Source organism: Littorina saxatilis, linkage group LG17 (genome assembly GCF_037325665.1).
Source record: "Littorina saxatilis isolate snail1 linkage group LG17, US_GU_Lsax_2.0, whole genome shotgun sequence".
Taxonomy (NCBI): Eukaryota; Metazoa; Mollusca; class Gastropoda; order Littorinimorpha; family Littorinidae; genus Littorina; species Littorina saxatilis.
In genome coordinates, this window is record NC_090261.1 from 66,307,828 (window position 1) to 66,334,355 (window position 26,528).

Below are 26,528 nucleotides of genomic sequence, written 5' to 3' on the forward strand. Positions count from 1 at the left end.
TTGTCAGGAGGTCATCTTTGGTTGATTAGAGGCCAGTTGTAGAATTCTGCGTAACAACAGAAGCCTTCAGCTAGAATCATAGATAGACAGAGAGAGACAGAGAGAGAAAAAAAACAGAAAGACAGATATATAGACACAGAGACAGAGACATTTACAGATACAGAGAGAGATGGTGGGTTGGTTCAACGGAAGTTAGCAAGCTGCGAATTATCCCCATTGAGTTTCATCGGTTGCTTTATCAGTAGACGAGACAACGGTTGAAGGCCAGGGCAAACTCCTCTTTAACCCATATATATGCCCAACAAAAATTTCAAACAAAAATTGCTTGTTTGCATGGCATTTGGTCTATAATTGACCTATTTCATACTCATTTGGAGTAAAACTTTGAAATTAGTGATTTAGAAGACAAAACGTTACCGTCCCATATATGGGACAGTGGGCACGAGAGGGTAGGGGTTTTCTTACTTTCTCACATTACATAGAAATGCAAAAATTACAGATGATCTGAACTTTTATTGAAATAAAATCATTCAAGATAACATAAACAAGTCACACAACTGAATTTTGAGCAATTGTTGCCTTTGATAAATGGGAAATAAACTGTTCATTCTAACATTTTGTACAGAATGAAACAAACTGTGAACACAGTTCGACATTTCGTTTCTGACTCTGGAAACAGTCGGTGGCTTTTGTCATTTTGACTTCAATTCAACTGAAGAATAGAGTGTTGCAGTCGTAGTTCACATACGTTGAAGAACATCATTTAGTGTGATATTGCCGGAAGCATCGGTCATGAACCCCGACCTTGCATTTTGAGCAACGGTGCTTGGTCTTCTTGCCGCAAGCTCCGCATCCCAGTTGTGTTGGCCATAATTCCACCAGATGGTCCAGTCGGTCAAACCTGATCTCTTCCAAGACCCGCTTGTCCACAGAAACGTGGCCTCTTGGACGGCCAGGTGCTGCATGGTGTGAAGCGCACCCAAGGTAGACCCTGACAACTCGCCTGCGGATGGCGAGAAGATCCAGCGGGTTGTTCTTTGCAGCCTCAGTTGCTCGGTACAGGTGCCACACCTGTTGGATACAGACGTCTAGGCAGTAGCCAAAGATGGCCCACCACCACTTCTTCGAGCGTATGGCAACGCTGTACTTGCCAACGTTCTGATCAGTGCGATCAACACCTCCCATGGTTTGGTTGTAGTGGCGAATCAGGAAGGGCTGTGGGAGTTGAACTTGCCTGGACTCTGACCTTGACCACCTCTTTGCCACCTGAAGTGGATGTACCCCAACCTTGTTTGAGACGACGTTCACGATATTGTTGTCGTTCCATCGCACGACAATGAGACCTGACTTTGTGTCTGTGGCATAGTCGAAGGTTCCTCTTGGCGTCTTCTGCATGTCTTTCACATCTCTCAGTGGGCAGTCTTTGAGACGATTTGCTCGGATTGTGCCTGTGCACGCGATGTTCTTTTCCGACAGCCGATCCACCAGTTTCAAACTCGTGAAAAGATTGTCAAACGTCAGGTGGAACGAGCATCCCTCCACTTCCTGCAGCTCGGCTATGAGATCGAGAACCACCTCCCCTCCTATGCCAACGCCCGGGTACGCTGTCGGTCGTCCTGTGGCTCCTTGGTAGGGCTCGCACTGAACGATGTATCCCAGAGGAGTGGTCAGAACCCACATTTTAAACCCAAACCTGATTGGTTTACCACGAATGAATTGTTTAGCGCCATGCCTGCCGTAATATGGCACCATCGACTCATCGATGCTGAGATTCTGCGTCTGAGTGGCCTTTACACAAGCTTATGTCCAATCTTACTCTTTCTTCATCTGAAGACCTGTCATTCTCGGGTTCATAAAGTGGCTGGCGTTGACCATTCCTGACAACTGTGGCAGAAGCAGGCGCCCGCAGCTGACGGCCATTGAGCCGGGTTGGAGACTGTCCCTTCCCCGTCTTCTTCTCCGCTGTCTTCATCAGTGTCCTCAGTCACAGGAGGTGGCTCAATGACATTATAGAGTCTGGAAGACAAGAGAAGCAAATCCTTCTTTGTATGTGTTAAAAAACCCACCCCTCTCGTGCCCACGGTCCCATATATGGGACGGAACTTCAAACACTCACAGATGCAAGCAAAACTTTTTTTTTAAACAATCCGCGAAATCCATATTCAGATAACATCAGTATCTCCATTATTTATTCTTTGTTTGATATAAAAAATAAATAAAAAAGTCCTTGGAAAAGAAAATAACAACTTACCTTTTACTGCTTGCCATTCTGCTCATCAATTCAGACCAAAAAATGCAAATGGCTGCACCTGTGTGAAACGGTAAGGGAGATACATCCTGTTCAACACGAAAACTGGACACACGTAGCCTCCCTTGATATGTCTGGGGAATGATAACCACTTTATTGGGTTCTCTGTCTCCGTGCTTCTCAGTCTGTGCTTCAATCAATCAATATGAGGCTTATATCGCGCATATTCCGTGGGTACAGTTCTAGGCGCTCTGCAGTGATGCCGTGTGAGATGAAATTTTATGCGGCCAGTAATTGCAGCCATTTCGGCGCATATTTACCTTTCACGGCCTATTATTCCAAGTCACACGGGTATAGGTAGACAATTATTAACTGTGCCTAAGCAATTTTGCCAGGAAAGACCCTTTTGTCAATCGTGGGATCTTTAACGTGCACACCCAGTGTAGTGTACACGGGGGGGAGTTCGGACACCGAAGAGAGTCTGCACACAAAGTTGACTCTGAAATAAATTTCCGCCGAACCTGGGATCGAACTCACGCTGACAGCGGCCGCAACTGAATACAAATCCAGCGCGCTACCAACTGAGCTATGTACCCGCCCCTTGTCCTTGGTGCTGTCAAGCGTACCTTTCGTCGTCTGTAGCTGTGTCGTCACGTCAGACATCTTCTCCGTCAGCCCCGCTATGGTGGCGTTGTTTCTGTGAAAGAGTTGTAAAAGAACGCTTGTATGAAATATCGACAATTTCAAGTTCAACTGTTGACGGACACATCAGTTTAACAAAAAGGTTATTTTTACAATTTTGATGCAATTACACACGACAATATTTGTCAGTTTTAATGCAACATGAAATACTATTTCTGTTCACATAAGCGGGACTGCCCTTTCCCCCCAAATACTGAAATATCATTACCAACATCTTCTAAGAAAATAACAAACAAACCTGGTCATCGATTAAGAAAAATCACTCTGAATAAAGATTATACCTGTACCTCTTTACACCTTCGAAAACAGCATGTTCTTCTTATGATGTCTGTGATGAAGGTGGATACACATTCACCATGCATGTATACGATTAAGCCAACAAACGATGGTTTGAGGGGGCAAGCTGTGTTTATTGTCAGCCATGATGATGATCCGTGTATGTAACAAGGGCCCTAACTCTCGTTAGTTACTTAACACATCTGTAGCAGTTGCTTCCCTTAGATGGTAACAGATTCTCAAACACTACACTTCTGTTAAGCGTTTTTTAGGATGAATCCTAATGATATTAGCTTAATTGAAAACGTTTTGATTTGTGGATTGATTTCAATGGGTTCAACATGAGTGTGACGATAACCTGTTCAAAATAATAAGACGTAACTGCATATATGCAAATTAAACATACCTATTGACAGATGACTTTTTTTCCAAATATTGTTTTTGTCACATCCCAATTTCCGAACGGAATGGTTTGCAAGTAGACTATCAGCATTTTCTTATGTGCCACTATGTTGATGACAATCACTGTTTATACAGAACTTTCCAACAAACGAATCAAACAATCGATCAATCAATCAATTTATCAATCAACCAATCGAGAAAGAAAAAAACAGAACTTAAACAAACAAATAATCAAACAAACACATGATAAATAAGCAAACAGGCTACTAACCTTTTAGTCCAATCAGTGAGGAGTTTCTGCATCGTGTTGATGGCTTTGCTTTGTTCCTGCAGCTCTTCCGTCCTGCGTGTCGCCCCCTGCTTCAGCTGTTCCCTCGTTAAGTCCTCCTCTTCCGTCCTGCGTGTCGCCCCCTGCTTCAGCTGTTCCTTCATCCAGTCCTCCTCTTCCGTCCTGCGTGTTGCCCCCTGCTTCAGCTGTTCCTTCATCCAGTCCTCCTCTTCCGTCCTGCGTGTCGCCCCCTGCTTCAGCTGTTCCTTCATCCAGTCCTCCTCTTCCGTCCTGCGTGTCGCCCCCTGCTTCAGCTGTTCCTTCATCCAGTCCTCCTCTTCCGTCCTGCGTGTTGCCCCCTGCTTCAGCTGTTCCTTCATCCAGTCCTCCTCTTCCGTCCTGCGTGTCGCCCCCTGCTTCAGCTGTTCCTTCATCCAGTCCTCCTCTTCCGTCCTGCGTGTCGCCCCCTGCTTCAGCTGTTCCTTCATCCAGTCCTCCTCTTCCGTCCTGCGTGTCGCCCCCTGCTTCAGCTGTTCCTTCATCCAGTCCTCCTCTTCCGTCCTGCGTGTCGCCACCTGCTTCAGCTGTTCCTTCATCCAGTCCTCCTCTTCCGTCCTGCGTGTCGCCCCCTGCTTCAGCTGTTCCTTCATCCAGTCCTCCTCTTCCGTCCTGCGTGTCGCCCCCTGCTTCAGCTGTTCCTTCATCCAGTCCTCCTCTTCCGTCCTGCGTGTCGCCCCCTGCTTCAGCTGTTCCTTCATCCAGTCCTCCTCTTCCGTCCTGCGTGTCGCCCCCGGCTTCAGCTGTTCCTTCATCCAGTCCTCCTCTTCCGTCCTGCGTGTTGCCCCCTGCTTCAGCTGTTCCTTCATCCAGTCCTCCTCTTCCGTCCTGCGTGTTGCCCCCTGCTTCAGCTGTTCCTTCATCCAGTCCTCCTCTTCCGTCCTGCGTGTTGCCCCCTGCTTCAGCTGTTCCTTCATCCAGTCCTCCTCTTCCGTCCTGCGTGTTGCCCCCTGCTTCAGCTGTTCCTTCATCCAGTCCTCCTCTTCCGTCCTGCGTGTTGCCCCCTGCTTCAGCTGTTCCTTCATCCAGTCCTCCTCTTCCGTCCTGCGTGTTGCCCCCTGCTTCAGCTGTTCCTTCATCCAGTCCTCCTCTTCCGTCCTGCGTGTTGCCCCCTGCTTCAGCTGTTCCTTCATCCAGTCTTCCTCTCCCGTCCTGCGTGTTGCCCCCTGCTTCAGCTGTTCCTTCATCCAGTCCTCCTCTTCCGTCCTGCGTGTTGCCCCCTGCTTCAGCTGTTCCTTCGCCCAGTCCTCCTCTTCCGTCCTGCGTGTTGCCCCCTGCTTCAGCTGTTCCTTCGTCCAGTCCTCCTCTTCCGTCCTGCGTGTCGCCCCCTGCTTCAGCTGTTCCTTCATCCAGTCCTCCTCTTCCGTCCTGCGTGTTGCCCCCTGCTTCAGCTGTTCCTTCATCCAGTCCTCCTCTTCCGTCCTGCGTGTTGCCCCCTGCTTCAGCTGTTCCTTCATCCAGTCCTTCTCTTCCGTCCTGCGTGTTGCCCCCTGCTTCAGCTGTTCCTTCATCCAGTCCTCCTCTTCCGTCCTGCGTGTCGCCCCCTGCTTCAGCTGTTCCTTCATCCAGTCCTCCTCTTCCGTCCTGCGTGTCGCCCCCTGCTTCAGCTGTTCCTTCATCCAGTCCTCCTCTTCCGTCCTGCGTGTTGCCCCCTGCTTCAGCTGTTCCTTCATCCAGTCCTCCTCTTCCGTCCTGCGTGTTGCCCCCTGCTTCAGCTGTTCCTTCATCCAGTCCTCCTCTTCCGTCCTGCGTGTTGCCCCCTGCTTCAGCTGTTCCTTCATCCAGTCCTCCTCTTCCGTCCTGCGTGTTGCCCCCTGCTTCAGCTGTTCCTTCATCCAGTCCTCCTCTTCCGTCCTGCGTGTTGCCCCCTGCTTCAGCTGTTCCTTCATCCAGTCCTCCTCTTCCGTCCTGCGTGTCGCCCCCTGCTTCAGCTGTTTCTTAATCCAGTCCTCCTCTTCCGTCCTGCGTGTCGCCCCCTGCTTCAGCTGTTCCTTCATCCAGTCCTCCTCTTCCGTCCTGCGTGTTGCCCCCTGCTTCAGCTGTTCCTTCATCCAGTCCTCCTCTTCCGTCCTGCGTGTTGCCCCCTGCTTCAGCTGTTCCTTCATCCAGTCCTCCTCTTCCGTCCTGCGTGTTGCCCCCTGCTTCAGCTGTTCCTTCATCCAGTCCTCCTCTTCCGTCCTGCGTGTTGCCCCCTGCTTCAGCTGTTCCTTCATCCAGTCCTCCTCTTCCGTCCTGCGTGTTGCCCCCTGCTTCAGCTGTTCCTTAATCTAGTCCTCCTCTTCCGTCCTGCGTGTCGTCCCCTGCTTCAGCTGTTCCTTCATCCAGTCCTATTCTTCCGTCCTGCGTGTTGCCCCCTGCTTCAGCTGTTCCTTCATCCAGTCCTCCTCTTCCGTCCTGCGTGTTGCCCCCTGCTTCAGCTGTTCCTTCATCCAGTCCTCCTCTTCCGTCCTGCGTGTTGCCCCCTGCTTCAGCTGTTCCTTCATCCAGTCCTCCTCTTCCGTCCTGCGTGTTGCCCCCTGCTTCAGCTGTTCCTTCATCCAGTCCTCCTCTTCCGTCCTGCGTGTTGCCCCCTGCTTCAGCTGTTCCTTCGTCCAGTCCTCCTCTTCCGTCCTGCGTGTTGCCCCCTGCTTCAGCTGTTCCTTCATCCAGTCCTCCTCTTCCGTCCTGCGTGTTGCCCCCTGCTTCAGCTGTTCCTTCATCCAGTCCTCCTCTTCCGTCCTGCGTGTCGCCCCCTGCTTCAGCTGTTCCTTCGCCCAGTCCTCCTCTTCCGTCCTGCGTGTTGCCCCCTGCTTCAGCTGTTCCTTCATCCAGTCCTCCTCTTCCGTCCTGCGTGTTGCCCCCTGCTTCAGCTGTTCCTTCATCCAGTCCTCCTCTTCCGTCCTGCGTGTTGCCCCCTGCTTCAGCTGTTCCTTCATCCAGTCCTCCTCTTCCGTCCTGCGTGTCGCCCCCTGCTTCAGCTGTTCCTTCATCCAGTCCTCCTCTTCCGTCCTGCGTGTTGCCCCCTGCTTCAGCTGTTCCTTCATCCAGTCCTCCTCTTCCGTCCTGCGTGTCGCCCCCTGCTTCAGCTGTTCCTTCATCCAGTCCTCCTCTTCCGTCCTGCGTGTTGCCCCCTGCTTCAGCTGTTCCTTCATCCAGTCCTCCTCTTCCGTCCTGCGTGTCGCCCCCTGCTTCAGCTGTTCCTTCATCCAGTCCTCCTCTTCCGTCCTGCGTGTTGCCCCCTGCTTCAGCTGTTCCTTCATCCAGTCCTCCTCTTCCGTCCTGCGTGTCGCCCCCTGCTTCAGCTGTTCCTTCATCCAGTCCTCCTCTTCCGTCCTGCGTGTCGCCCCCTGCTTCAGCTGTTCCTTAATCCAGTCCTCCTCTTCCGTCCTGCGTGTCGCCCCCTGCTTCAGCTGTTCCTTCATCCAGTCCTCCTCTTCCGTCCTGCGTGTTGCCCCCTGCTTCAGCTGTTCCTTCATCCAGTCCTCCTCTTCCGTCCTGCGTGTTGCCCCCTGCTTCAGCTGTTCCTTCATCCAGTCCTCCTCTTCCGTCCTGCGTGTTGCCCCCTGCTTCAGCTGTTCATTCGCCCAGTCCTCCTCTTCCGTCCTGCGTGTTGCCCCCTGCTTCAGCTGTTCCTTCATCCAGTCCTCCTCTTCCGTCCTGCGTGTTGCCCCCTGCTTCAGCTGTTCATTCGCCCAGTCCTCCTCTTCCGTCCTGCGTGTTGCCCCCTGCTTCAGCTGTTCCTTCATCCAGTCCTCCTCTTCCGTCCTGCGTGTTGCCCCTTGCTTCAGCTGTTCCTTCATCCAGTCCTCCTCTTCCGTCCTGCGTGTTGCCCCCTGCTTCAGCTGTTCATTCGCCCAGTCCTCCTCTTCCGTCCTGCGTGTTGCCCCCTGCTTCAGCTGTTCCTTCATCCAGTCCTCCTCTTCCGTCCTGCGTGTTGCCCCCTGCTTCAGCTGTTCCTTCATCCAGTCCTCCTCTTCCGTCCTGCGTGTTGCCCCCTGCTTCAGCTGTTCCTTCATCCAGTCCTCCTCTTCCGTCCTGCGTGTTGCCCCCTGCTTCAGCTGTTCCTTAATCTAGTCCTCCTCTTCCGTCCTGCGTGTCGTCCCCTGCTTCAGCTGTTCCTTCATCCAGTCCTATTCTTCCGTCCTGCGTGTTGCCCCCTGCTTCAGCTGTTCCTTCATCCAGTCCTCCTCTTCCGTCCTGCGTGTTGCCCCCTGCTTCAGCTGTTCCTTCATCCAGTCCTCCTCTTCCGTCCTGCGTGTTGCCCCCTGCTTCAGCTGTTCCTTCATCCAGTCCTCCTCTTCCGTCCTGCGTGTTGCCCCCTGCTTCAGCTGTTCCTTCATCCAGTCCTCCTCTTCCGTCCTGCGTGTTGCCCCCTGCTTCAGCTGTTCCTTCATCCAGTCCTCCTCTTCCGTCCTGCGTGTCGCCCCCTGCTTCAGCTGTTCCTTCATCCAGTCCTCCTCTTCCGTCTTACGTGTTGCGGAAACCATCGTCATTTATTGCTGTGAAGCAGCTGAATATTTTTAGTCTTGCAAGACTTTGTGAACAACGAATTCTCGCTTTGAAAAAAAATAAAATGTCTGGTTGTCGTCTGCTTTGAAGGTAGGGAGATTTTGCAGCTTACACGTCCAATTGCAGGTCGCAATGGACAAGCACCTTGTTACTATTCTTTCTTTGGAGTACCGAAGCATAATTCTCAACCATTTTAATTGATGTTGTCAGGTAACGGTTAAAATGCCTTTGAATACAAACTTGCAGAGAATTTTGCATCGTTTGCTCCGGAACTGCAACGTCGATATTCCAAAACAAAAAAATCTACCCAAAAGCTGGCTGGAAGTGTCATATTTTTGTCATGGGTTCGGAAGAGCAACTAAACATTTTCAGAGCACTCCGGCCGTGTTCTTTTTTCTGTAACATCCAACGATGACCGTTATTTCACGCGACGCAGCAGTATTATTTTGTATCCTACATACGCGAGAGAGACCATTCATGAGATAACAATATCGTTCAAACCACACGTGTGTATATCATGTAAATGAGGTCATGTCAAACTAGTCTGGCAGGGACCTGTTTCTTCCACTGCTTATAATGCCAAAGTCACCGAGAAAAACGTCATTATAGAAACAGTTTTGTGCCTGCTGTTACCCCTGGAAGATGTTTAAGAACGAACATGTCACGCTACACTTTCCAGAGTGACGTTTCTTAGCTTTGACGTGAAAGATTGCACGAGGCTTTTGAAGAGATCGAAGTTCCAAAAGAAGCGTCTTCAATACTAACACAATAACACACACGTAGACGCACGCACACACACACACACACACACACACACACACACACACATACACACACGCACACGCACACACGCACACGCACATATATACAGACACACAAACACACACACTAAAATACGAACACAATGACACACGCACGCGCGCACACACCAACACAAACACGCTAACGATAACATATTAACACAATAACATACACATACACACAAACCCACCCACACATACACACGCGCACGCACGCACGCACGCACACACACACACACACACACACACACACACACACACACACTTTTGGGCATTCACGCTTTATGAATGGACGAAAATAGACTAATGTATACATCAACATAGTCAATAAAATTGTTGTTAACTTGTAAACCTCATTTCTTCCGAAACAAGAATACATGTATCTGCGACAGGCATTATTTTATAATAATGATAATAATAACTGGATATTTTTAAGTGCCTAACCTATGGCTCTAGGCCCTTTACACACAAAAACTAAAAAAAACTGATACAGAGTAGAACAATTAAATGTACAACCTACATTAAACAATTAACCATACGTACAAAAATCACCACATGTTACATTTCATCAAAAAGCTGATAACGTCCAGAAACCGGTGATTGATGACATAATATACTTTATTTGGGATGATGATGATGATTGTAATGATAAGGAGGAGGGAGCGGAGGAGATCCTTATGTCACACACACACACACACACACACACACACACACACACACACACACACACACACGTTTACATACGCAAAATGTGAGTATAAAAACTACAATAATCTTTATGCTCTCCCAAAAGTTTTAAATTGCCATATGAGGCAACACAGAATAGAACACATAAACCAGCGAGTGTCCAAATCCGTGCTGCCAGCTGACGATTCAATATATTGACTTCAATGCATGGTAGAAATTAACATTCTCTCTCACAGACACACACACACACACACACACGCACACACACACACACACACACATTCTCTCTCACAGACACACACACACACACACACACATTCTCTCTCACAGACACACAAACACACTGACCACACACACAGACACAGACACAGACACACACACAGAAGCGTCACGTGGAGTAAAGGTGACAGTTTGAAGTTTAATATATATGTCTTCAAACTGAGTTAACTGTGGTACGATTTCAGTGCTGTGGTTGTTGACATCGTCGGTGGAAATAGCGCCCGCGTCGTTGTTGTTGTTGGTGGTGTTGATGGCTGTAGTGGTGGTGGTGAGAGAGGTGGTGTTTTCTTTCTTTTCTTTTCGTTTGGTGCCACTGATGGTCTATTCATCCCAAGTACACTTATTCCGTCTGGACTCATGTTCTTGTCAAGAAACATAACAATAACAATAACAATAACAGCATTTTATTGTCCATTAAAATATGACATAAAAATGGAAAGTTTTCTTTGGCACACCCTGCCTGCCTGTAAACGATTATAACAACAATTGTATAGGACAACACACATAAAACATAAAACATAAAACATAGGTTCACGTATGTAGTAACAAGCACACCTATCATATTTACAGTAACACTGACCTAAAGTGCTGTCCGTGTAATCTTTGAATTTAATACATTTACAGATAAAATTTAAATAAGGTCAAACGTCTTTAAGACTATCACAATCAAATAGCATAAGGAATACATCTGTTTAACTCAGGCTACAGTTTGTGGTGGAAGTTGAGCAACAATTTGGAACATAATAACCAGTTTCAAATCCACAAAAATCTAACTTTCCCAAAATTACTTTGATGGCTATTCCAGTCCTCTAAATATCGACTGGCCGGTGTTCATTTGCTGACCAAGTACTCTTCAAGTAGCCGATTTGGTGGACTCCTTCTCGCACGTTCAATGTCTTAGGGCCACAGTGGAGGCGGGAGGGGGGGGGGGCCCGAGGGAGGTGATTGATGCTACTTTACATAGCATCCAGCCCGTGACCTTCACCTTGACCATGACGTTGAGCCTACCTTGATATGTTTGTTTGACACAGCTGAGCGTGTGTTATGGAGCTGGTTCTTTCAACGTGGGTGTAGGATCTGCAACGTGTGTGGTTACTGACCTCTTCTTCACGCGCTCGACACGAGCTCGGCGCTGATTGGTCCAAGAGAAACTAAAGCTCAACACTCGCCTCTATGCACCGACTGCTCGTAAAGACGTGGTCCCAGGTGAAGGCACTGAAAAGAGTGATTAATTAAATCAATCAAACTTATTGTCACACCAAAGAAAATTGCACAAAGGCCGGTATAAGTCATTCCAAAATGCTAAAAATTAAAACCTCGAACTTGCCCTATAAAAAGTCTGATCAACTACTGTGTCCAGGAGATCGTTGGGACACCTCTTCAGCAGAGGAACATCTAGATATCTTTATCCGTCATGAAGCTGCTTTTGGTGAGAACACGCTTTTTTCTGGGGTTTTTGCTTGACCCCCCAAAAAATTTGAATTTGTTAAGATTTTGCTAATATTTTGCATGTGATATTTTCAGAGCGTGTTGAGTCCCAATGCAAATAATTTCATTAAAGTATCATAATAGTAAAGTTTATGAAAGTATTTTCATTTCTCTTTTCGGACAATCGCAGAAGTTAATAATTTCACTTATTTTCACTCTGTTTTTGATAAGCTTCTTCAGTTTCCTGGTGTGCTTCAAATAATGCTCTCATCAACCCGAACAGCTAAATCTAAAGCATATTTGAATTAGTCTGACTTGCACAATAAGTTGTATCATGTTATTTCGAAGTATAGGGGGCTTTTTACAGTGATTCGTGAAGGCCGCTTCACTGGTCCATATTGGGCGCCCAGGCTCCTAATATGGACCATTTGTGATTTTTTTCTGTATTTAATTTTTGCTGAAGGTCTATCAAAGCTATTTCACTCTAATTAGGCCTAACGGTTAAACTAAGAGAGAAGGACTACCAACCACAAACTGAAACTTCTTCGCAAAAAAACAAGCTAGTTATCAGCAATAAACAAAAAGTGGTCCATATTAGGGGCCCTTCCCCTACTTCAAAATAACATGATACAACTTAGCGTGCAAGTCAGACTAATTCAAATATGCTTCAGATTGAGCTGTTTCGGGTTGATGAGAGCATTATTTGAAGCACACCAGGAAACTGAAGAAGCTTATCAAAAACAGAGTCAAAATAAGTGAAATTATCAACTTCCACAAATAAAAGACTATTTGTTATATTTTTTTGAAATCTCGAGGGCTAGTTATAGGTTATTTTCAGCAAGCTTCTTAATGAATTAATTAAAATTGCCTTTAGTTTTTATTTTCTTCGATTTGTTGAAGGTGGTCCATATTAGGGGACTCACACATACTTTGAGGTTTTGCTATTATTTTTTGTTTGCAGTAGAAACTCGGGGTATACACTGTTAAAATGTAACAAATACTGTCTTAGCTGTCATATATAGCCATTTTTGTGTTATGAAAGCTTTGGCTGTGGACAAAAACGAGTCCGTTTTAGGCGGCAAATTTAGAGTGAACGCTACCAAAAGTGAAAAAAAAAGCGAAAAAGCCTAACGGTTTTGAGGTTTGTGTTTCTGCAACTGTTTTGACATGTGCAACTTATCCAGAGAGGGTGATTAAAGCGAATGAAATTGTTTTGAGCGCTCTAGCGCCGTTAGTTTGTCAGAACAGGAGGTGGTCCATATTATGAGCCGGTCCATATTAGGAGCCTGTCCCCTATTTGTGTGTTTGTTTGCTTAACGCCCAGCCGACCACGAAGGGCCATATCAGGGCGGTGCTGCTTTGACATATAACGTGCGCCACACACAAGACAGAAGTCGCAGCACAGGCTTCATGTCTCACTGACCCAGTCACATTATTCTGACACCGGACCAACCAGTCCCAGCACTAACCCCATAATGCCAGACGCCAGGCGGAGCAGCCACTAGATTGCCAATTTTAAAGTCTTAGGTATGACCCGGCCGGGGTTCGAACCCACGACCTCCCGATCACGGGGCGGACGCCTTACCACTAGGCCAACCGTGCCGGTCATACATACTGTGAGAGAGAGAGAGAGAGAGAGAGAGAGAGAGAGAGAGAGAGAGAGAGAGAGAGAGAGAGAGAGAGAGAGAGAGAGGGGCAGAGCCAGAGGGAAAGATGCGGAGTGAGAAGGGGAGGGAGAGACGGGAGAGAGAGAGAAAGAGAGACAGACAGACAGACAGACAGAGAAGTAGGGCCTACCTGGCTTGTACCGTAAACTACCATGCAAGTGTCCGTGCCCAGTAAACATCCCCTTCTTTGGGTCACACTCTGCGCGCAAGGTATAGTTAAACAGGGATAGAGAGGGTGAGAGACAGAAATGCCAACGTGTTTTGTGTTTCTACATGACAGCGTGCTTCTTGTGTGTGTGTATGTGTGTGTGTGTGTGTGTGTGTGTGTCTATGTGTGTGTGTATGTGTGTGTGCATGTGTGTGTATAATTATGTGTGTGTGTGTATGCGTGTGTGTATGTGTGTGTGTGTGAGTGTATGTGTGTGTGCGTGTGTGTGTGTGTGTGTGTTCTTCAGCTGGAACTGCTGTGCCTGGTGGCCGTGGCAAGCGGTAGGACAAGAACCCCATTTCCCTTCTCCTGGACGGTGGAAGACATCACCACCACCCCTACCACCACCCCGCTGCCCATTGAGCTCACCCAGGAAAGCCAAGACGACTTTCTCGTCCTGGCGGCTGTAAAGAACGAGGACGACCTTGACCCTGACGAGGTGCAGAAACTGGAGAAGGACGGAACAGTGAGCACCGCTCTCAAAACGGTGCTGGCCGTCTCTGCAAGTTCAAGGTCAGATGATGACGGCATTCAGACTAGATTGAATTGGTTTTGACCGAGTCGGATTGAAGTCTAGATTAACCATTTTCTAGACATGTGTGTGTGTGTGTGTGTGTGTGTGTGTGTGTGTGTGTGTGAGCCGCGTTTGTGACTCTGTGTGTGTGTGTGTGTGTGTGTGTGTGTGTATGTGTGTGTGTGTGTATATGTTTGTGTGTGTGTGTGTGTGTGCGCGCGCGCGCGTTCGTGACTGGGTGCGCGTGTGTTCGTGTATGATTGTGTGTGCGTGTGGGGTGTCTGTGTGTGTGTGTGGGTGTCTGTGCGTGCGTGCGTGTATTTTTGCGTTTGCGTGTGCGGTTATGGTGTGCGAGTAAATCATTAACCATAGTAACGTGATTTGGGTGGAATCGTGTCCCCAATGCCGCATATTTCAACAAATAGCTTGATAGCAATGACTTCATTTTCTTGTTACAGAACGAGTCTGTCACGAAACAACAGTGGTCTACCCCCCGCCTACCAGTCGGCTGCCAAGAGTAGCAGTGTGGCTCTCTTCGACAAGTCCAGCGCCAAGAACGAAGCAAAGCGGATTGCCGTGAAGCCAATTGTCGATCCCAGGTCTCTCTCTCTCTCTCTCTCTCTCTCTCTCTCTCTCTCTCTCTCTCTCTCTCTCTCTCTCTCTCTCTCTCTCTCTCTCTCTCTCTCTCTCTCTCTCTCTCTCTCTCTCTCTCTCTCTCTCTCTCTCTCTCTCTCTCTCTCTCTCTCTCTCTCTCTCTCTCTCTCTCTCTCTCTCTCTCTCTCTCTCTCTCTCTCTCTCTCTCTCTCTCTCTCTCTCTCTCTCTCTCTCTCTCTCTCTCTCTCTCTAAAAAAAGCGTTTGATCTTGTTGATCATTCCATTTTGCTGCAGAAATTACAGTTGTATATCAGAAACAGTTCAGTGTGTAATTTATTTGCATCCTATTTAAAGGACAGAACTCAATATACTGCCCTAAACTGTAAAATATCTACCGATGAGGCTGTGAAATGCGGGGTGCCCCAAGGTTCAGTGCTTGGGCCGATCTTGTTCTGTCTGTATATCAATGATTTGCCACTGCACATTTCTGATAGTAATGTAAGAAGTGATTTTTTTGCTGACGACTCTTCTCTTCACTCAAGTGGAAAATCTGTTCCAGTAATAGAGTCCTCCCTTCAAACAGCTTTAAACGATGTTAATAACTGGTGTAGTGCCAATGCTATGCTTGTCCATCCAGTAATAACAAAAAGTATGGTAATTGCAACCAGACAAAAACACCAGATTTCTCCAGTCAAACTAAATCTCATTATTGGTACGCAGTCAATTGAACAAGTTCAACAACATCGCGTTTTAGGGGTAATTATTGATCGTGAATTCAAGTGGCAGGCACAATTACAACATATTTGCAAAAAAGTAGCCAAGAACGTTTTCCTCCTTTTCAAGTTAAAGCAATTTACGGAAAGAAAGACTCTGGAGATGTTCCACCATGCTTATGTAATGCCTCACATTAATTATGTTTCGAAGCTAAGTGATGGCAGCAGTGATGTCCACTTGAAGAAGCTTGACTCTCTTTATCGTCGCTCGGCTAAACTCATCGTAAAGGAAAATACCTCAACTGATATGAAATTAAAAATGCTAAACTTTCTTCCACTGGAGCAGCATCTTAAGCTTAACAAAGCCATTTTCATGCATAAATTGTATAATGGTAAAGTGCCGATTTACATTACATCACTATTTAAGAGAGCTACCGGCAGAGATGGGTCTGTCAACGTGATACTACCAATTCCACGAATCGACCTTTACAAGACCATATTGTACATCTCACATTGTACATCTCACATTGTACATCTCATATTGTACATCTCACATTGTGCATCTCACATCGTACACCTCACATCGTACATCTCACATCGTACATCTCATATCCTACATCTCACATCGTACATCTCACATAGTACATCTCAAGATACAAGATATTTATTCACCAATTTTGCAAAAGGATTTCATCTTGGCACGGCACGGTAAAAATAAAATAAAAACCAACCAGACACATATGCAGACACACATCACCATGCATGCATACATACGTACATTACACTGTCATGCACACACAGACACAACTCACACACACACACACACACACACACACACACACACACACACACACACACACACACACACACACACACTCACATCGTACATCTCACATTGTACAGCTCACATTGTACATCTCACATTGTACATCTCACATTGTACATCTCACATCGTACATCTCACATCGTACATCTCACATTGTACATCTCACATTGTACATCTCACATCGTACATCTCACATCGTACATCTCACATTGTACATCTCACAGCGTACATCTCACATCGTACATCTCACATCGTACATCTCACATCGTACATCTCACATCGTACATCTCACATTGTACATCTCACATCGTACATCTCACAATGTACATCTCACATCGTACATCTCACATCGTACATCTCACATCTTACATCTCACATCGTACATCTCACATTGTACATCTCACATCGTACATCTCACAATGTACATCTCACATCGTACATCTCACATCGTACATCTCACATCGTACATCTCACATCGTACATCTCACATCGTACATCGTACATCTCACATTGTACATCTCACATCGTACATCTCACATCGTACATCTCACATCGTACATCTCACATTGTACATCTCACATGTGATTGTTCCGCAGCGGTCTGTACCACTGCCCACATAGAACCTACTTGCTGCGCTGGTTTCCCCTCTATAAAGGCGGAAAGCTGTACGAAACATGCTTCATTCCCTGGGCAACGAACCAGGCCATCACGTATGCCCAGTGCTCGTAAGTCTAAACTTTCTTACAGTACAATACTTGACGCAGAATGGACGTGAAAGTCAACACAAATGGGTCAAATGTTGGTCACTTTCAGCGAAGTTTGGAACCCATGAGTCAGTTGGGCCCCAACGCTGTCTGCTTGTCTCCCTGTCGGGCTGTCTACTGTCTGACTGCCTGAATACCTGCCCGACTGCCTACATGTCAGTCGGCGTCTCTGTCTCTCTGCCTGCCTACCTCTCTGCTTGAATGTCTGTCGGCCTGTCTACTTGCCTGTCTACCTGTCAGTCTGCCTTCCCGCTTGTCCGTCGGCCTCCCTGCCTGTCTGTCTGTGTGTCTGTCCGTCTGTCAGTCTGCCTGTCTGCCTGTCTACATGTCCGTCTGCCTTCCCGGGCCGCTTGCCTGTCGCCTCAGTACTCGTCCGTCGGCCTGCCTGTCTGTCTGTCTGTCTGTCTGTCTGTCTGCCTGCCTGTCTGCCTGTCAGCGTCTGTTCGCCGGCCTGCCTGCATGCCTGTCTGTCTATCGTCCTGCCTACTTGTCTGTCGGCCTATCTGTCTGCCTGTCAGTCAGTCGGCGTCTCCGTTTGCCTGCCTACCTGTCTGCGTGCCTGTCTGTCTGTCTGTCTGTCTGTCGGCCTGTCAGTCGGCGTATCTGTTTGTCTGTCTGCCTGCCAGTCGGCGTCTCTGTTTGCCTGCCTATCTGTCTGCGTGCCTGTCTGTCTGTCTGTCTGTCTGTCTGCCTGTCAGTCGGCGTCTCTGTCTGTCTGCCTGCCACTCGGCGTCTCTGTCTGCCTGCCTACCTGTCTGTCTACCTGTCTGTCTTGTCTGCCTGCCTGCTTACCTGTCTGTCTGCCTATCTGTCTATGTTAGTCGGCGTACTTGTATGTCTATGTGTTCAAGGCGAAAAAAACCTTATGAACAAAACATGCCTGTGTTCAGAACCTCCACGTGCCCAACGAGATACTGGTACTCCTACCCCTACTACCCGTATCGCAGGCGGCGCTACGGCCGTTGCTACGTGTCTTGCTACGTCCGCATGAACATCACAGCTTACTGCGTCAGGCTCTCTCCTTTGTCAGTCTCGTGGAAGACCATTACGAGGAACCTTCCCCAGGCCTGCCGCTGCTCAACTTATTCTATCAAGTGATTGAGCAGTCAGCTACCGGCCGGCTGAGTCCAGTGCTGAGTCCAGTGCTGAGTCCAGTGCTGAGTAGTCTTGTCATTGGAATTTTGATTTGTGTCTGTTGTGGATATCAATAAAATCAGTTCCTAGCTTGAATGGTGTGATGTTAGTGACTTTATTTCAGGTGCCAAAAAAGACAGAAAGGGGGTGAGAGACCGAGCGAATGCGGGAGAGAGAGAAAAAAAGAAACAGAGAGAGAGACAATGACAATTCTTTATTAAACGAGGGTAAAAGAGTAAGCTGTGATCTGCTTTTTTACATCTTGGCCTCGCCCTAAAGAGGGACTAGTCTAAAATGGCTAAATAATAAACAAGTAAAGAAAACAACTGCTTTTTGTTTATAGATAATAAATGTACATACAATACATTGCATAGAACTAAACTTGGCCAAAAAATTATTGCAACAATTTTCGCACGCTCAGAAAAGCGTTAAACACAATCCGTTTTAATTGAACTGTATATGCTGGAAACGGTAATTATGTCTACTGTTCATATCATTTGTTCGATCGGTGGTACTTTGTATAGGCATCCCGTGGCAGCCTGTCAAACAAGCTCACCCCTAAAATCGACCTGACAAAAACCAATGCCCCGTATTTTAAAATCTGCACAGAATTTGCACTTACCAAACACTTCTGACTACCATTAAAAAGGCCATTCAATTTCCTGTTCAGAGCATTTTGTTTCATGCACCTTACGTCTCTAGTCTTTAGCCTTTTGTCAAAGGCGGTAGGTGTCAACCGTTTCAGAGTCCAAAAAAGGCACGTTTTGCGGCCATTTTTGAGGGGTCTTCCACTGAAAGAGCCATATCTGCTTAAGTTCTTAATGAATTGCTTTGAAAATTTCAGAAGTTATGACCAATAGGCTGATCAGAATCTGTATTGATTTGTGTGAACGTGTATACTAAGCATGTCGTATTACGTCACTTTAGCTTGGTTGGTGGCGCTGCTGTTGTCAAACATGGCGGTTTTGCCTCCCATGATGGCCTCGTAGGCTGCGGGCTGGTCTTTGAAGCCAGCCTTTTTCAGACTGGACGCACTGTGACACGGGCAGGACATGGTCAGTGATAGGTGCCGGTGACAAATACACAATTATACGGGTACGTTTTACGGGGATAGAAGCCGTGTATACGAGAAGAGGAAGAAGGTCACACACACACACACACACACACACACACACACACACACACACACACACAACAAAAACACACACACACACAAATACACACACACACACACACACACACACGCACAAACACACACCAACACACATACACAAAAACACGCACGCACACTACAAAACACCTATATTAAGGCTGTAACCTACCTATCGATATCTAGCAACATCTTCACGTATTTCATCACGGTGCCATCCTCCTCCAGTTTCTTCATGCCTTCAAGGTCAAGGTCGTTCTCTTCAGCATCTTCGGCGATTACCAGGAAGTCGGAAGCATTCTGGGCAGTTGCTGTAGCAACGACTCCAAACAACGCCAGCTGTGTTAATTAAAATGCAAAATGACACTTGTGAACACAATCATGATTCTCTACTTCAAATGGAAGACCGAGACCGGTCACGCTCTAAGTTCCGCGAAGCATGCGAAAGTAATACCTATTGTTTTTAATTGTGACCATATTTTTAAAGTAAACATAACATTTCCATAGATTTTTGGAGTTAGGAATTGCTGAGTAATTAAATTCAACGATTGGTATCATTTAGGTTAACTAGTCGAACTCACAGAATGAAACTGATATAATCCAGCCGTCTGTTCACTGGCCCGCTTTAAATTAAGCAAAGCAGATCTATTCCACTTCTCCTCTGGCCTGCATTTACCTTTAACCGCCCCCCCCCCCCCCCCCTCTCTCTCTTTTTACATTTAGTCAAATAAAAAGTAAATTTTAAGGGGCTTATTGTCCGTCAGGTCTTAATTGCCTATATTGGACATGAATTGGTTTATACGATTCGAGTTTTTACGCCCTCACAGCTTTTGATGTATGCGTGTTTAGGTGGTATCAGCCATCTGCACTTATGGTAGAATGACCAAGATCTTTAACGTGCCATTGTGGTGACACGGGGGTGGGAGATGGATACCTTTCGATCACAAGTCCAGTGCTCTACCACCTGAGCTACCCGGGCCCCCCTTTAGTCAAGGTTTGACTAAATGTTTTAACATAGACGGGGAATCGAGGCGAGGGTGGTGGTGGGTGTGTGTATGTGTGTGTGTGTGTAGAGCGATTGAGAGACACCTATTGGACCGATTTTCATTAAACTTGACATGAGAGTTCCTGGGTATGATACCCGCAGACATTTATTCTATTTTTACGATAAAAATTAATGTCTTTGATGACGTCATATCCGGCTTTTAGTGATAGCTGAGGCAGAAGTGTCACGCCCTCATTTTTCAACCAAATTGATTGGTCACGGAATCTTTGACTCAGTCCGGACTTTGGGATTGCATTTCAGCTCGGAAGCTCCAAAATTAGTTAATTAGTTTGCTCATTAAAGTTGTCATTAAAAAAAAGTTCCCTTACAGATTAAACAAGCATTGTATTCCTCATATTCTCCTGAAATTAAAAATATATAGATATGTTATTTTTACTTTAAAAACGCGCTCATAATTAAAAACAATAGGTTGAGTATAATGTGTGCATGCTTCACGGAGACGAGCGTGACCCGTCTCGGTCTTCGGGTATGTTTAGCCGAGACTATCTGAACGTAGTCTCGCCGATGACTGGTTATTGGAGTTGATCTTTTGGTCTGATGCCTACGGATTGACTACATGCTTTTATATCGCTTCACGCGACTTGTTTATTTTTGTTTTCCTTTCTTTCCTTTTTTTCCCCATACAAAGCCGTGCTTTGCCGTGACGGCGTAAAACTTAGATTTCTCTTTCTTCGACTTCGGAAGAGCCTCCCCAATCTTTATCCTCTTTTGACTGGGCTATCTAGATAATCTGCCAGTCACGCGAGATTATGAAATCAACATAATAGCTGTCTTTCAGCATCTAGTCATTATTCCCTTGGGTGAAAATGTCTCTACATGGTGCAGAACTGTACAAACAATATCAAAATTATTTTAAAAATCAAATACATGTAAAACATGTTTTATACACCACTGATCCCAATGTTGGGGGTGAGCGTTTACTAGCTACTATACCTTACGCGCAGAGTTTGACCCAAAGTAGGGGATGTTTACTGGACACTTGGCGCTCGCATGGTAGTTTACGATACAAGCCATGCACTTATCTGTCTGTCTGTCTGTCTGTCTGTCTGTCTGTCTGTCTGTCTCTCTCTCTCTCTCTCTGATCTCTCTGTCTCTCTCTCTCTCTCTCTCTCTCTCTCTCTCTCTCTCTCTCTCTCTCTCTCTCTCTCTCTCTCCAGCAGCAGCAGCTTCAACCACAAAAGGAACAAAAAGAGCAATTCTGTGGAAACAAACAATATTGTGGGCAACCATAGACCAAATAGCCTGGACCGCCAACTCGTCACGTGACCCTTCGAGGTTACGACGCTCGAGTTTCACAGGGGCGCTTAGCGTCCGGTTTGAAAGACAGTGAAAAGAAAGCACGCTCCAGTTATTTGTGACAATGGGAGGTGACAATAAACTGGATTTTCCAAAACTCCAAACTAAACTTAACAAAACTCATCGAAAAACATCTTCCATATGCACTTTAGCTGAGTTTATTTTAGCATTTTCAGAACTTACCTCGGCAATTTCGTCCATGTTTACAATCGACACCGGATATGACATCCCCCTGATTTCTGAAAGGCCAAGAAGAGCGGGGTAGTAGTTGCGCTGAGAAGGATAGCACGCTTTTCTGTACCTCTCTTCGTTCCTAAATGCGAGGGGCCGCTACCTCGTAATAGAGAGAAAGAGCGGAGAGAGAGCTAGTTGGCGGTCCAGGATAAATGGTCTATGGGGCAACTAAACAACTGTTAAGAATTTAGGACTAACAGTTTTAGTGCAGAAAACAGAGCACTGAAAAACACAGAAAAAAAATTTGGTTTAAAGATTCAGTACAACAGCGTTTATTCACGCAAAGCAGATTCATGGTTGATGGAGATATCTTGATGGTCCTCGGCTGAAGAAGTGTGCCAACGGTGTCCTGGAACAGAAGAATACTAAACAGGAAAGCAGCTGGCCTTTTTATAGACAAAGTCCACAGTTGGATTTTGGAATAACACTATTAACGGCCTTTGCGTAATTTTCGTTGATGTGACAATCATTTTGATTGATTTAATTAATGACTGGTACCACGTTTTTAGAAGTCCGTGCACATAGGGCAGTTTTGAGCTCTTGTTTGTTTTCAACTCTCCTGTGTTCACTTTCAAGTGAATAACTATCGTTCTGATATCATTTTAAAGTGAAGCTAAAGAAACCTGGTATCGGCACTGCTGTGCATCTCCTATGATCTCAATGGTATCAAGGCACGGGTCATAGAGATCAATTTAGATCTAGATCTATTTCCGGTTGTGTATTCACACGCCAACGTTGACACGCCACACTATTTTCCTTCCACCATTCCTCGATGGAAAAGAGTTCGTGTTGTTTTTGTTTTAATTTTTATATTTAGTCAAGTTTTGACTAAATATTTTAACATCGAGGGGGAATCGAAACGAGGGTCGTGGTGTATGTGCGTGTGTGTGTGTGTGTGTGTGTGTGTGTGTGTCTGTGTGTGTGTGTGTGTAGAGCGATTCAGACTAAACTACTGGACCGATCTTTATGAAATTTGACATGAGAGTTCCTGGGTATGAAATCCCCGAACGTTTTTTTCATTTTTTTGATAAATGTCTTTGATGACGTCATATCCGGCTTTTCGTGAAAGTTGAGGCGGCACTGTCACGCCCTCATTTTTCAACCAAAGTGGTTGAAATTTTGGTCAAGTAATCTTCGACGAAGCCCGGGGTTCGGTATTGCATTTCAGCTTGGTGGCTTAAAAATTAATTAATGACTTTGGTCATTAAAAATCGGAAAATTGTAAAAAACATTAAAAATTTATAAAACGATCCAAATTTACGTTTATCTTATTCTCCATCATTTGCTGATTCCAAAAACATATAAATATGTTATATTCGGATTAAAAACAAGCTCTGAAAATTAAATATATAAAAATTATTATCAAAATTAAATTGTCCAAATCAATTTAAAAACACTTTCATCTTATTCCTTGTCGGTTCCTGATTCCAAAAACATATAGATATGATATGTTTGGATTAAAAACATGCTCAGAAAGTTAAAACAAAGAGAGGTACAGAAAAGCGTGCTATCCTTCTTAGCGCAACTACTACCCCGCTCTTCTTGTCAATTTCACTGCCTTTGCCATGAGCGGTGGCCTGACGATGCTACGAGTAAAATGGCATTGCGTTCAGTTTCATTCTGTGAGTTCGACAGCTACTTGACTAAATATTGTATTTTCGCCTTACGCGACTTGTTGTCTTTGTCGTTGATCATTGTATACACAAATTACACAAACGTCATCTTGTGAGGGACCAAAAAATATTGAAACTCTCGGATGATTTTTTTGTGTGGTATCAACCTCGACCTACGGTCTCGGTTGATACCACAACAAGAAGAGCAAACGCTCGATCGAGTCACTTTCGCAGTTCTGAATATTATATGAGGCATCAGATGGACTGGAAGAAATTGCTATTCACAACACAATGAGTCACGTTCACATAAAATTTGAGCCCGGTCACTTTTATAGTTTCCGAGAAAAGCCCAACGTTAAGTTGTGTGTTGCCGAACAGAAAAGGCTAGTTATCTCCCTTGTTTTTCTGATAACGTTCGTAAAAGGCTACAGATGTAAATACTTTGATGTAAAGAATAATCCTACAAAGTTTCAATCACATCCGATGAACTTTGTCAAAGATATAAAATGTCTAATTTTTCCTTTGACGCTGACCTGTGACCTTGAAAAAGGTCAAAGGTCAACGAAACCATCGTTAAAGTGTAGAGGTCATTGGAGGTCACGACTAAACAAAATATGAGCCCGATCGCTTTGATAGTTTCCGAGAAAAGTCCAACGTTAAGGTGGTGTCTACGGACGGCCGGCCGGACGGCCGGCCGGACAGACTAACACTGACCGATTACATAGAGTCACTTTTTCTCAAGTGACTCAAAAAAATCATCCTCGAGTTTCAATATTTTTCGGTCCCTCACTCGATGACGTTGTGTAATCTCTATGTCTCGGACCAATCAGCGCCCAGCTCGTGTCGCGCGCGAACTGAAGAAGAAGTTACCTCACAATCGCTTTCAGGTTAGTTCAAGTTCATGGGTTGGATGATGTGTTATATTTGCATCAATAACCTCCGTTGCCCCCCCCCCCCTCCCCCCCCCAATCGGCAACTTGAGGTGTACTTGGTCAGCAAATGTGTCCAGTCCCAAGATGATCAGTTGTTTTGAAAGTGGTTCATATGTTCCCATTTTTAGTGTGTGTGTGTGTGTGTGTGTGTGTGTGTGTGTGTGTGTGTGTGTGTGTGTGTGAAGTGCGTACCAAGAGGGGGCGCAACTCGTGTGCGACCCTGACACACCAGTGACCTTTAACCTGCCTGTAGTATTGTTTGTTGTTGTGGTTTTGTGACTGGTGAGACTCCTTTGCAAGTGCTACGAATCTACGTAAGGATGGCTGCTACCTGTTTTGTGAGTCTTGTGGTGCTGTGTTTATTATTGAGACCAGTGGAAGCGATTCTCGATTCGGCGACCGGGACAGGTGTGTTCCGCCATGGTCCCGCCATTACTCCGCTACAGTACAGCCGTGAGTTTTTGCTGAGTTTGAACAGTGACCTGCCTCCCCCTAACATTGATTTTGTGCTGTCTGAAACTCCCAAGGGCGGAAAGAGTAAGAAGAAAAAGAGAGGTTCTAGAGGAGGTGTCAGAAACAGATTGAAGAAAAACGGTTTTAGACCTCCGTTGCCAGCAATCACGCTGTCAAACGTGCGGTCGATGCAAAACAAACTTGATGAATTGTCTACATTGCTTGACTACGACGGTGATTTTCAAAGAAGTAGTCTGCTCTGTTTTACAGAGACTTGGCTGAAAGAAGATGTCGATGTTGATTTAGATGGATATTTAACCATTCGTTTAGACAGAGATTCAAAGAAAAGTGGAAAGACGAAAGGGGGTGGGTTGTGCATGTTTGTAAACAAGAAGTGGGCCACGAACTTCTGTGTTAGGGAACGGATCAGTACACACTCGTATGAGATACTGTCAGTGTCATTTCGCCCACACTACCTGCCACGTGAGTTCGGACAAATAACCGTGATACTCGTGTACGTGCCGGGCCCGGACAATGTGTCGGCAGCGGAGTGTATTGCGGAGTGCTATCAGCGTGCGCTATCTAGGTCAGTGGACCAAGGTGTGTTTGTGTTGGGTGACTTCAACACGTGCGACATCACGCCCTTATTGCCAAATCTGAACCAGTGCGTTACTGTCCCAACTCGACTTAACAATACCTTGGACATGTGCTACAGTAACATTCCTGATGCCTTTGTCTCACTGTGTAGGCCACCACTCGGGCGATCGGACCATAACGTCATACACCTTGTCCCTAAATATAAACAGAAACTGAAACGAGATCAACCAAAAACTGTGTGTAAAAAGGTGTGGAGCCACGAAAATTCAGAGGAGCTGAAAGGCTGTTTTGAGAGTACAGACTGGCAAATGTTCTTTGACAGCAATGGGAACAACGAAGAGCTTGCCGACACTTTAACAGGGTACATTCAGTTCTGTGAAGAAACTGTGATCGAGACCAAAACTGTCACCATATATCCAAACAATAAACCGTGGATTACAAAGGATCTTAAAGCTGTATTGAACGAGAAGAAGATGGCCTTTTTGAATGGGGACAGTTCTAAAGTTAAAGAGTTTAATAAAGAGTTTCAGAGAAAGGTCAAACTAGCTAAATTGCAGTACAAAGATAAAGTTGAAAGATGTCTGTTTGTGGGGAACGCCAGTGCTGCCTGGAAGGGTTTGAATACGATGATGGGGAGGGACCAACGTCAGAACAGACCTGTGATTGATGACCCTCTTGTTTTTGCTAACGATTTGAACAGCTTTTATTCCCGATTCGATGTCAACAGTTATAAGGAAGAATCTGATAAGTTATGTGATTCTCTAGCACCATGTCCAGTTCAGTTTGAGGAAAAGGATGTCATAAAATGTTTTTCACGTATTAATGCAAGTAAGGCACCAGGCCCAGATGGTTTAGGCGGACGTGTTTTGAAAGTGTGTGCTGATCAGCTTGGTTCAGTTTTTACTCAGCTGTTTCAGCTCTTTCTCGATGTACATTTTATGCCTCGTTCCTGGAAAACTTCCACTATAACACCTGTACCCAAGAAACCAAACGCAAAAGAACTAAATGATTTTCGCCCTGTGGCACTGACTTCTGTTGTAGCGAAATGTATGGAGAGGCTTGTTTGTAACAAGCTCACTGAGTCTGTGGCAGATCGCATGGACCCCCTTCAGTTCGCATATAGGGCAAAGAG

General features: G+C 46.0%; 6 protein-coding genes across 6 annotated transcripts; 1 reads left to right on the forward strand and 5 right to left on the reverse strand.

Annotated features, from left to right (window-relative positions):
- Nucleotides 1–493: 493 nt before the first annotated feature.
- Nucleotides 494–4,004, reverse strand: LOC138952209 (piggyBac transposable element-derived protein 3-like). Its single transcript, XM_070323814.1, has 2 exons — nt 3,900–4,004; nt 494–2,945 (listed from the first exon to the last, which is right to left on the reverse strand). The coding sequence occupies exon 2, from the start codon at nt 1,750–1,752 to the stop codon at nt 760–762; it is 993 nt and encodes a 330-aa protein (XP_070179915.1). The 5' UTR covers nt 1,753–2,945; nt 3,900–4,004; the 3' UTR covers nt 494–759.
- Nucleotides 1,851–6,166, reverse strand: LOC138953376 (trichohyalin-like). The gene is made up of 3 exons (XM_070325175.1): nt 3,900–6,166; nt 2,847–2,945; nt 1,851–2,016 (listed from the first exon to the last, which is right to left on the reverse strand). The coding sequence occupies exons 1-3, from the start codon at nt 6,164–6,166 to the stop codon at nt 1,851–1,853; spliced, it is 2,532 nt and encodes an 843-aa protein (XP_070181276.1).
- Nucleotides 6,167–6,280: 114 nt separating this feature from the next.
- On the reverse strand, nt 6,281–7,948 carry LOC138953377 (golgin subfamily A member 6-like protein 7). Its single transcript, XM_070325176.1, has one exon. It carries the CDS (start codon nt 7,946–7,948, stop codon nt 6,281–6,283), a length of 1,668 nt encoding a protein of 555 aa, XP_070181277.1.
- A 114-nt stretch (nt 7,949–8,062) lies between these two features.
- Nucleotides 8,063–8,419, reverse strand: LOC138953378 (troponin T, skeletal muscle-like). Its single transcript, XM_070325177.1, has one exon. The coding sequence runs from the start codon at nt 8,417–8,419 to the stop codon at nt 8,063–8,065; it is 357 nt and encodes a 118-aa protein (XP_070181278.1).
- Nucleotides 8,420–11,518: 3,099 nt separating this feature from the next.
- Nucleotides 11,519–18,151, forward strand: LOC138952210 (uncharacterized). The gene is made up of 5 exons (XM_070323815.1): nt 11,519–11,636; nt 13,758–14,023; nt 14,483–14,623; nt 16,754–16,882; nt 17,812–18,151. The coding sequence occupies exons 1-5, from the start codon at nt 11,622–11,624 to the stop codon at nt 18,017–18,019; spliced, it is 759 nt and encodes a 252-aa protein (XP_070179916.1). The 5' UTR covers nt 11,519–11,621; the 3' UTR covers nt 18,020–18,151.
- Nucleotides 18,152–18,968: 817 nt separating this feature from the next.
- Nucleotides 18,969–22,233, reverse strand: LOC138953379 (uncharacterized). Its single transcript, XM_070325178.1, has 3 exons — nt 22,082–22,233; nt 19,378–19,544; nt 18,969–19,089 (listed from the first exon to the last, which is right to left on the reverse strand). Exons 1-3 carry the CDS (start codon nt 22,094–22,096, stop codon nt 18,969–18,971), a joined length of 303 nt encoding a protein of 100 aa, XP_070181279.1. The 5' UTR covers nt 22,097–22,233.
- Nucleotides 22,234–26,528: the final 4,295 nt, after the last annotated feature.

Coding starts and splice junctions, on each gene's coding strand:
- LOC138952209 (XM_070323814.1), bottom strand. CDS start 1,752: ATGGTGCCATATTACGGCAGGCATGGCGCTAAACAATTCATTCGTGGT.
- LOC138953376 (XM_070325175.1), bottom strand. CDS start 6,166: ATGAAGGAACAGCTGAAGCAGGGGGCAACACGCAGGACGGAAGAGGAG. Junction 2,946..3,899: donor CTCACTGATTGGACTAAAAG/GTTAGTAGCCTG, acceptor ACTCTTTCACAG/AAACAACGCCACCATAGCGG. Junction 2,017..2,846: donor GACAGCACCAAGGACAAGGG/GCGGGTACATAG, acceptor CTTGTCTTCCAG/ACTCTATAATGTCATTGAGC.
- LOC138953377 (XM_070325176.1), bottom strand. CDS start 7,948: ATGAAGGAACAGCTGAAGCAGGGGGCAACACGCAGGACGGAAGAGGAG.
- LOC138953378 (XM_070325177.1), bottom strand. CDS start 8,419: ATGGTTTCCGCAACACGTAAGACGGAAGAGGAGGACTGGATGAAGGAA.
- LOC138952210 (XM_070323815.1), top strand. Junction 14,024..14,482: donor GCCGTCTCTGCAAGTTCAAG/GTCAGATGATGA, acceptor TTCTTGTTACAG/AACGAGTCTGTCACGAAACA. Junction 14,624..16,753: donor AAGCCAATTGTCGATCCCAG/GTCTCTCTCTCT, acceptor ATTGTTCCGCAG/CGGTCTGTACCACTGCCCAC.
- LOC138953379 (XM_070325178.1), bottom strand. Junction 19,090..19,377: donor ATGTTGCTAGATATCGATAG/GTAGGTTACAGC, acceptor CCCGTGTCACAG/TGCGTCCAGTCTGAAAAAGG.